Source organism: Oryzias latipes, chromosome 6 (assembly GCF_053564925.1).
Source record: "Oryzias latipes strain Hd-rR chromosome 6, Olatipes_Hd-rR_3.1".
Classification (NCBI taxonomy): Eukaryota; Metazoa; Chordata; class Actinopteri; order Beloniformes; family Adrianichthyidae; genus Oryzias; species Oryzias latipes.
The window spans coordinates 3,403,717-3,414,146 of NC_136242.1; the positions used below are offsets into that span (position 1 = coordinate 3,403,717).

General features: G+C 41.8%; 1 protein-coding gene across 17 annotated transcripts in view; it reads right to left on the minus strand.

Annotated features, from left to right (window-relative positions):
• cep290 (centrosomal protein 290) overlaps positions 1-10,430 on the minus strand; it is a 61,754-nt gene that overhangs the window by 50,984 nt on the left and 340 nt on the right. For 7 of the 17 annotated variants that reach the window (XR_013656563.1, XM_078949225.1, XM_078949234.1 and 4 more), the window contains exons 2-11: positions 10,271-10,417; positions 6,576-6,653; positions 6,310-6,379; positions 6,179-6,225; positions 5,450-5,584; positions 5,008-5,061; positions 4,850-4,870; positions 4,409-4,555; positions 3,274-3,456; positions 2,900-2,989 (exon numbers count right to left, since the gene is read on the minus strand). Coding sequence is in view for 16 of the 17 variants with exons in the window: in XM_078949225.1 (XP_078805351.1) it covers positions 2,900-2,989; positions 3,274-3,456; positions 4,409-4,555; positions 4,850-4,870; positions 5,008-5,061; positions 5,450-5,584; positions 6,179-6,225; positions 6,310-6,379; positions 6,576-6,653; positions 10,271-10,375 (930 nt within the window). In the remaining variant the exon portion in view is untranslated. The remainder of the gene's footprint in view (positions 1-2,899; positions 2,990-3,273; positions 3,457-4,408; positions 4,556-4,849; positions 4,871-5,007; positions 5,062-5,449; positions 5,585-6,178; positions 6,226-6,309; positions 6,380-6,575; positions 6,654-10,270; positions 10,418-10,430) is intronic. The other 10 variants (XM_078949235.1, XM_078949231.1, XM_078949228.1 and 7 more) reach the window with 6 other exon arrangements.

Consider the following 10,430-nt stretch of genomic DNA (forward strand, 5'->3'; position numbering starts at 1 on the left):
AAAAAAACTAGTGTGCATCGTGTGAAATTGAAACCACAGAACATTAAATTTGAGATGTTTTCAATTTAAATAAACATATTTAAATCTATTTTATATAAATTATACAAGGTTTTGTCACTAGAATAAGGTACTGTCATGAATATTTATTAGGCAAATGGGTGTCATAGTTGCAGTTAAAAAAAAAGCTCACAATTAAAAAAAAAAGAAAAAGGTGTGAGCATGGTGTCCGAATTGCGTTACAATCTAGAGCAGGGGTCACCAACCCTGTGCCTGCGGGCACCCATTGTGGCGCCCGCAGGGAATGCTCCAAAAATAGCACCGCTCATATAGCAAATCAATATATTGTGGCGATCTGGGGGTTAGCCCCGCCTTCAGCTTTTAAGACTCATGGGAAGTGGGGAATCTTGGGTGTGTTAAATCGCTCACCATAAGTGAGGGAGCTGTTAGCAGAAGTGAGGTTAATGCTGTTTGGCTGGTGGTGGGTGTGTTCAAAATAAATGGACAGATATGATTGTCCGCTAACTTATATGCGAGTCTCGTTCTCAACAAACTGGGGTTGTGCTTTGCATGGGGCACGGGTAGCAGATTCGGACATGTCCAGTGGGGCCGCTACTACGTCAGAGGATAGTGAATTAAGACTTGGGTTTTTAATGTTTTATGAGAACTAAACATCTTCTTTCTCTTTCGGCTTTTCCCATCAGGGGTCGCCACAGCGAATCATCGTTTTGCACCTCACTCTATCATGGACATCTTCTACCCGAACATTAGCCAACTTCATGTCCTCTGTTAAGACATCCATGTATCTCCTCTTTGGCCGTCCTCTTGCCCTCTTGCCAGGCAGCTCCTTCTCCAACATCCTTCTACCAATATATCCACTGTCCCTCCTCTGAACATGTCCAAACCATCTCATTCTGGCTTCTCTGACTTTGTCGCTAACACAGGCAACATGGGCCGTCCCTCTGATGTACTCGTTCCTTATCCTGTCTAACCTGGTCACTCCTAAGGAGAACCTCAACATCTTCATCTCCGCTACCTCCATCTCAGCCTCTTGTCTCTGTCTCACTGCTACCGTCTCTAACCCATAGAGCAGAGCTGGTCTCACCACTGTCTTGTACACCTTTCCTTTGAGTCTTGCTGACACTCTTCTGTCACACAACACTCCTGACACTTTCCTCCAACCGCTCCAACCTGCCTGCACTCGCCTCTTCACCTCTTTTCCACACTCTCCATCACACTGAACTGTTGACCCCAAGTACTTAAACTCCTGCACCTTCTTCACCTCAGCCCCCTGTAACCTAACGCTTCTACCTTGATCCCTCTCGTTCAGACACATGTATTCTGTCTTACTACGACTGACCTTCATACCTCTTCTTTCCAGAGCAAACCTCCACCTCTCTAGCTGTTCCTCCACCTGCTCTCTACTCTCACTGCAAATTACAATGTCATCCGCAAACATCATTGTCCAGGGAGATTCCTGTCTTACCTCGTCTGTCAGCCTGTCCATCAGCATAGCAAACAAAAAAGGACTCAAAGCTGATCCTTGGTGTAGTCCCACCTCCACCTTGAACTCCTCTGTCTGACCTACAGCACATCTCACCACCGTCATACTTCTCTCATACATGTCCTGAACTACTCTGACATACTTCTCTGCCACTCCAGACGACCTCATACAGTACCACAGCTCCTCCCTCGGCACCCTGTCATACGCCTTCTCTAAATCTACGAACACACAATGCAGCTCCTTCTGACCTTCTCTGTACTTTTCCATCAACATTCTCAAAGCAAAAATGGCATCAGTGGTGCTCTTACAGGGCATGAAACCATACTGCTGCTCACAAATCTCCACCTTCTTCCTAAGCCTGGCTTCCACTACTCTTTCCCACAGCTTCATTGTGTGGCTCATCAACTTTATTCCTCTATAGTTGCTGCAGTTCTGCGTGTCACCCTTGTTCTTAAAGATCGGGACCAGAACGCTTCTCCACACTTCCATACCTCCACAGGTAGGTCATCAGGACCAACGGCCTTTCCGCTCTTCATCCTTTTCAGAGAACTAAACATGATTTTCACAATAACAGGTTTTAAATAATCAAATCCCTCTAAAACGTTTCACAAAGACACACACAGGACCAAAGACACACACACAGGACCAAAGACACACACAGGACCAAAGACAATAGGAGGTTTTTAGCAAACAGGTCCTGTGGCGCCCCTCATACCACTTAGTGCCCATGATATAGCCCTTAGTCTCAAAAAAGTTGGTGACCCCGGATCTAGAGCAATGGATAAAGTAAAGTAAAGCACTTTAGTCTTTTAGGTAAAGGTAAGCTTTATAGCCCTCAAAAATGAAATTTGTTCTGGGCCACAGAGCTACAAACTGTATAACATCCTTCATCATTCACTCATCACATACATGATAAAAGAGCATAAAGTGATTACATAATAAATAAATAAAAACAGAGTATACAGATTTAGGGGTTAGGGATTAGTGAGGGAACTCTGACACAACCACAGCATTACCTTACATTTTCTGTTACCCGTCTTCACAATCTAAATTAACAGGATGACAATGATCAATCTGTCATAACTGTAGTTTTTTTGTGGTTACTATTTAAAAACCGCATTGGGATCCTTCACAGAACAGCTGTGTTTTTTTCTCTGTGGAGCTCTCAAACACTCCATTTAACCTGAAATCCTGGCAAACTGAAGCCCCCTTTAAGATCATAGCTTGTTTATTTCAACATGACTAACTTGGCAACAAGTTTATTGAGATCCTCTGCAGGTTCAGAGTCAGATTTAGTAAATGTATAATATTTTCCTTCTTGTTTGAAATATTCTCTGTGTAAAAGAGAAAGTGGGGTAAAAAAAGAGCCCTGGAGGTGTTTTTGAATGTAAAACATACCTTCCACTCCTCCACTTTAGCGTTGACTGCAGCCATAATTGGGTCATTTTCTTGGGTCATGCTTTGAATCTTGTCTGCTAGCTCTCTTACCTTCAGCACAAACACAAAAACAATTCAGTGCCTTGAAGACAATAATTACACTTTTAACTTCAGAAAAATAATCAAAGAAAAACATGGTTTAGTAAAAAAAAAAAGGCAGATTCCTCATTCTAGCCTGGTTTGATCAGATCCTTTCTGGTCTTTGCAATAATCTTGGAGAGGAATGATGAATGCTGCCAGACCAGCGTGAAAGTTTTACTTAGGAAAACTACCCGCAGATGGAATATGAATAAACAGACAGAAATGGGAAAGAAGCAGAGTGCGGTGATGCTAACTTGAAGCTTAGCATGATCCCTCTCTTGACGTAGTTGGTCCATAATGGAGTCGGTCTGCTCTACGTCGATCTTCATCTTGTTGTACTCATCAGTCATCTTCTCCATCTCCTTCACGGATTCCTCTAGGCTTTTTTGCATCTGCTCATTCTGTGTTTTCAGGTGTGCATTTTCATCCTCTGTTCGCTGCAGAATTTAATTAGATAAGAATACATCAATCATCCGCTGGACACAAAAAGATATATATCTGTGGAGCCCAATGACTTTATGCATGCAGTAAATCACTGGAACAAAGAGAAGGTAATAAAACTGAGAAAAGGCCATAAAAAGAAGCTTAAAGTTTAAATGAAAACAGAAGTTATCTTGCCTTTTTTGGCAGTATTTAATTGTAGAATCTTTTCTTTGTTAAGGGCCCAAATACTTTGCTAAATGTAAAATGTGTGCCCTTGCTAGTAAACTCAATCAATGATGTTCTCTATTTTCTAGATCTGCTATGTTTAGTTTCATTGGGAAGTTGGAGCCTATCCCAGCTGTTGCCACTTCGAACAACATTTAAGGACAATTAGCATGAAAATATTTCCAAAACCATGGTTATGTCTGAATTCCCTCCCTACTCCCTAACTACTAAAAAGCTATCGAGGTCAGCACTATCTAGTGCCGTGGACTTTAAAAGCAATTTGGACATCATGCTCAATTCTTTTTTTTAAAACGCCAAATCTGACGTCGCCGATCTCCCCAAACAAAAGCAGAATGAACATTTGAAAAAGACTATGTGTTCTGATCATGAAAACATGGAGGGGTTTTCTAAATATTCATTAAAATACATTTTTTTCACATGAAAAATTGTTCATTGTGGTCGACATTCGCAAATCTAGTTAGCATCAAAGAATACTGTTTTTTTTCCCAAAAACCTTTGGGAAATTTCTAGGACATTGGCAAATGCAAAACGCACTATATAGTGAGTAGTAAAGGAATTTCGGACACTACCCATATTTTTCTGAGGATTGCATGAGACACTGGCCTACACAGCGACCCAGACTTCACACTGAACGACCCAAGTGGGTTTTCCTGAGGTTTCTGTCTAAACCACAGACTTGCTGAAGGCACCACATGCTACAACCAAAACATTTCCAAGAACCTGAAGGTCCTCCAAGCATTGGTAAAGCTGGCGGTTGGCCAAGTTGAGCTTCCTCTGAGTCTCATCGGCCTCATCTCTGGATGGTAGCAGAACTCTCTGGTCCAGCTCTCTACGATAGAAATCCACATCCTGCTGCAGTTGCTCGTTCTGTTGTGGCACAGGAAGGAGGGAATTGATTTCAGGAAAAAGAGAGGAATGTCCTACAATTATAAACTAATGCTAAATAGCTATCTTTTCCACATTTCACTATTTGGATAGCGTTGTCTTTTGGACAGCCTGTACATGTCATGGTACACCTTCAACCTCATGGATTGCAGGACTGCCAACTTATTTATGCTAATGGAAAGGTAGTGTCAAAGCAAATACTGGAAGATTAAACACTAGCAAACTCATGCTAACCAAAACATTGTTTTACAACACATCACTCCCTAGAAGTCTTACCTTTTTCTTATGTTTTTTCAACTATACCGTGAAGCAGAAACCCAGAAGACAGGATGAGCAAAGACGGAGGATTTGAGTGAAGGTTTTAGGTGAAGTCATGACAAAGTATGAAGGGGATAAATCGTTATCTGAGCAATGTATTTCTGCTTCTGACATACCTCTCTCTTCAGCTTCTTCACCTCGTCTTCAGCTTCCTCTAATCTCTTCGTCAACTACGAAACCAAAAGCAAGGTTTAATACCAAATCCTTCATTTGCATTTATAGTTCAAATATTTGTCAATTTCTACACAATAAAATCTTTTCTGCAAGTTTAAATAAAGCTAAAAATATTTACCCATTAATAGAATATCAATTGGAAAAGTCGTATCAACAATTTCTTTTGGAGAAAGGCCAAAACAACATTTATAAGCTGATCATTTCAAAATGTGACTATCATTGGATTCAGAAAAGGTCACTGCCACATGTCAGGATAGAAGAATGTATTTAAAGGGTTCACCAGTGTAAAGTCCCATTTTAAACATTACAGAGGATCTTTAAAAGCTCAACTCTTCAGCCTGACTTCTATACGGAGCATTTGCACAATGGGTGGCACACGCTTACCTCTTGATTGGTTTTCTTTTCCTTTCCCATGCCTTTGTTTAACTGGGTCAAGTCCTTCTCTCGTTCCTCCAGCTGGGCCTCGAGCAGCCGAATCTCCTCTCTAAGAAAGCGAGCATCTGGCCCAGTGCCGAGCTGCTTTGCCATGTGGACCGGAAACAAGACAAACACAATCCCAAACAACTCCCACTGGGAAATCTTTTAGTCTTTCATCACCTCCATCTGTTTACAGGCCTAACATACAAGCTTGCCAACATTCTTGTTCCCTTTAACAGAGATTGACAATTATGTTTTAACATTTGGAGGATGACTGTGCATGCCATAGTCATTTAAAACAATCTAAACCAAAACACCAATCAAGTTAAAACAAGAAATGAATGTGCTGTGCGTGCATGGAATTAAATGTAATCTTCTTAGGTGCTGTGTCTCTGTGGTCACTACAGCCAATCCTGTGGTGGCCAGGGTTGCACTCTGTGATTGGCTCAAAGAATTGGCTCTGCTGCCAGAAGTAAATAGGCATGAAAAGTGATTTCACGTCACATGCATGAATGACGTGTTTTTATTTCTTTTATTTTGCCTTATTAAATTTGCAACAGTGGCTGCAGTCATGCTTGCAATTACAAAAAGAACATTTTAGTAGTTCTTGGAAGAACACAGAGCACTCTGCAGCAATGCACACATGAAGTGCAGAGGAACTAATGGACCAAACTAAACCTCAAAAGCCTTACTTACCTTTAGATCTTGTTCCAGCCTGGATATCTTTGCGAGGAATTCCTTCTCTAAGGGATACAGAAATTAAAAGCTGTGTTGTTTGTGTTTTTTAAGCTAAAAAGAAAGCAAGGTAGGTGAAACCGTGCACTGACCAGTTTTGGCATGTTGCATGCCGATCTCATTTATGAAACTATCACTGAGAGCAACTTCCCGATCTTTCCTCTAAAGGGAAAAGAGAGTTGACTTAAAAATGACAGGCACGTATCAATAATGGAGTCAGCATGTGTCCAAACAAACATCTGCATCAAGACTGTGTCTTGCACATAGAATCTTCTGTCTTCATAGAAGACATGCTGGTGGGGCAGTTAACAGATGCTCAATGTAGAGATCAAAGTGTAGAAATAATAAAACCTGACACCTTCAAGAGGGCCTGACACACCCTGAGGATGTGAATAATGTCCTCTGGAGCTTTATCCTTCACCTCCCATTCTTCTGTCTGTGTGGAGAAAAAATGGTTCAAATGGCAGAACTGCCAACAGCAGAGTCATTTTACATCATAATAAAACAAAAGTCCAAACTTAAACAGCGAGAGGTCAAACCAAGAGTGTCTGTTTATTTACAGCCTATAGGATTATTGCTACATACACACATTTTTCCCCAACTCATAGCAGTTTAAAGACACTGTTTATATTTTAAAGCTGAATCAGCAGCAGTGGGCTGCTATGTGAGATCTCCAGTGAGAGCAGGCAGAATCAAAGCTGCTGAGTGGGTACATTCTGCTGACTTAGCCAAACAGCTAAAGGTTGTCTTCATCCATCTATCCCACTCATCCGGGACCAGGTCGCAGGGGCAGAAGCCTTAGCAAAGGTACCCAGACTTCCCTCTCACAGGTCACTTCCTCCAGTTCCTCTGGGGGGATTCCAAGGTGTTCCCAGACCAGTCTCTTCAGCCTGTCCTGGGTCTTCCCTGGGGTCTCTGCCCAGTGGGACCTTCCCAGGGAAGTGTCCAGGAGGCATCCAGACCAGATGCCTGAGCCACCTCAACTGGCTCCTCTGGATGTGGGGGAGCCGCAGTTCTACTCCCAGCTCTCTCTGGGTGACATGCAGCCACCATGCAGAGGAAGATCCTTTCAGGCGGTTGCATTAAGGGCCTTGTTTTTTCGTTCATGACCCAGAGTTCATGGCCATAGGTGAGTATTGGAACAAAGATTGATCGATAACAAGAGAGATTCGCTTTTCAACTCAATAAAAAACCGACCATTGACTGAATAAGAGAACTGGGCAGAGTCAGTGTGACGTCACCCTTAGAAAATGGTTTAATTCCGGCTCCAACCTAATGCATTTAATTAAGTTACCATTTTTCACAATACGGTTCCACCAAGTCGGAGTCAGACGACGTCTGCAAGCAGTAGATTGAATGGTCCGAGTCAATCTGAGTCAATGTCTCTATGGCAACCACTCTCACCAATTAGGAGTACCGGTAAGCTTGTTAGAAGTCCATTCCCCTTTCACTAAAAGTGGGCTCGGGAAAGTCTGTCGATCATACATTTCCAACATTCGAGGTAGGGGCCAGTGGGCACCACATGCTTTTATTGAGGCATCTGATTGGTCTGTTTATTATGAAAATATCATTTTAAAAAATAAGGATTATTAAGAACATGTTAAAAACAAGGAGAAGAGAAAGAATAGTTATTTTGTCAAATAAACCTACAGAGTTTTAGCTGTTTATTTCTCATAGAAGTCTATGGGATTTTGGCTTCTTGGAGACCACAGTAACTTGCTGTTTGGAACGCAAGAGGGGAGGGTTTACTCAGTCCAGTTCTCAGTCAATGGGACAGAGAGAGCAACTGCTTAACAGCAGACACTTCTCCAATCTGCCTTTCCATCTCATACTCCGATCTTCTCTCACTCATGAACAAGACCCCACTATACGTCAACTCCTCCATCTGGGACAAAAGCACTCCACCCACCCAAAGAGGACAAACTACCTTTCTCAGATAAAGAACCATGGCCAGACTTAGCAGTGCTGACCTTCCTCCCAGCTGCTTCACACTCACCCCCAAATCACCCAAACACATGCTGGAGGTCTGGGCTCCATGAAGCCAACAGGCCTGCATCATCTGCAAAGAGCTGAGAGGAAATCATGTGGTCCCCAATCCAGACCTTCTCTGGCCCCTGCCTGAGCCGAGAAATTCTATTGATTATAAACAGAACCAGTGAAAGAGGGCAGTCGGAGTCCAACATGAACTAGGAACAGGTCCGACTTACTGCCGGCTATGCAAACCAAGGTCCTACTACGGTCATAGAAGACCAGATATCCCTCAGGAAGAATCCTCTAACTCCATACTCACAGAGCATCCGTTACGTTACCACAGGAGACACTGTCAAATGCATTTTCCGGATCCACAAAACACATATAGACTGAATGAGTAAACTCCCATGAACCCTTCAGCGTCCTATGGAGGGTGTAGAGCTGGTCCATTGTTCCACAACCAGGCTAGAAACCACACTGTTGTGCCTGGAACTAAGGTTTGACTATTGGAAGGATTCTCCTTTCATGTAGGCTGTCATAGACTTTTCCAGGGAGGTTGAGGAGAGTGATTCCCCAGTAGTTGAAACACACCCACTTCTTGAAAAAAGGGAACCCCCACCCAAGTCTGCCAGTCCACTGGTACAGTCCACGACTGCCACGTGATGCTTCAGAGACATCTCAGCCAAGACAGTCCCACAGCATCCAGAGACAAAAAGCAGGCAACAAGCTCCCTGCTCCACCACATTCTGATGTATCAACTTGAAGACAAATAGAGCCATTGATTTAATTCTCCAGTTAATTAATAGCTCCAATATTAGTGATCATTTTTGTTGCACTGCTAATGTTAGCCTTTGGTTGTGAGGGGCTGTAAGCTAGCAGGAGAGAGTGTCAACAAAGGATTAATGGAATATCAGTGCAGGCAAACTCTGCCCCAATAGTCCTGCCCACAACTCAGGGATAAACCTCTGATGAACTCCTGCCACTCTGTAGAAACTATGTCCTTGAAAACAACACAGTTTTTATTTTGCCTAAAAACAGCATAATTATAATTAAGACTACTGGCAATGCTTTTATAATAGATCAAAAGTAGATTGGAGTGGGACCTCAACTTTCTTTTAAAACTATTTGTTTTCAGACAAAAGAAAAAAAAAAACATTTTACCTGATTCTTAATGTAAGAACTCACAATTTCTTCTAATTTTGTAAAATTAAATCCCAAATAGAAAAAACACAGACACACAAGAACATAAAACTCCAAAAGACAGGACAGACTCTAGCAGGCTTTTGAAAACACCCAGTGGTGACTGGCTTCAAGGGAGCAAGTTAAAACGCACATTTTAGGTTTGGCTAAAATATGATCCAAAAACTTCAAAAGACAGAAGGTAAATATTCATTTATCTTCTAATCTGTTTATATACGTGGCTGCCGGAGGCTAACCACTGCACCACCGTGCCGTCACAAGGTAAATAAATGATTAAAAATTTAAAAATGAGCTACATGGAAACTGCAAGTCCAAATCTTCACAGCTCCTCATTACTCTTGACAGGACATTTGAGGAAATTTTACAAACAGAAATGATTACTTTCCCAAATATCAGGTAAAACATGTATATTAAGTAATAATATTTGTCATGTTGTTGTTCAGGAGGTTGAGGTAAAAGATGAAAGGAATAGTGAACAACAAAAAAACAGAACATGTAGAGAATGTAGTAATGAGTGTAGCTGACCCTCTGAAGATATAAAGGCTTTTAAAGCATGTTTAAGTTTAAATAACCATGTATGAAATCAACTTTATGCAGAATTAACTGTTAAGAGATACTCTTCACATTAACCAGTCACTACAATGCTGCTCTTGGTAAAGGGGCAAAACATCAAATTGGGTGGGTGGGGTAATTTGTTTTTCTTAAGCTGCATTTTTAAAGTCATTTTGAATGCACTTTGACCTCAACAGGCGGTTTATTTAAATCACTTCTAAATTAGATTAACCCTTTTTGAATTATGGTAAAAAATAGCCCACTTAAGGTGCAATTTTCTTCCGAAGTAAGCTGTGGCAGGACTATCAGAGACAGTGCATGAAAGTTTACCGAAATAAGCATGCCGACGACCTCGTCCACTTTGTTATTTTTACATTCAAGGAGGATTCCTGGGTCAATCCCTGAAACCTTATTCCAGTCGAGAACGGTTGGCATTTTTTGACCGTTCGTAGCTAGTAGTGGTACTCAGGGAGAAAACTGCCAAGAAGAA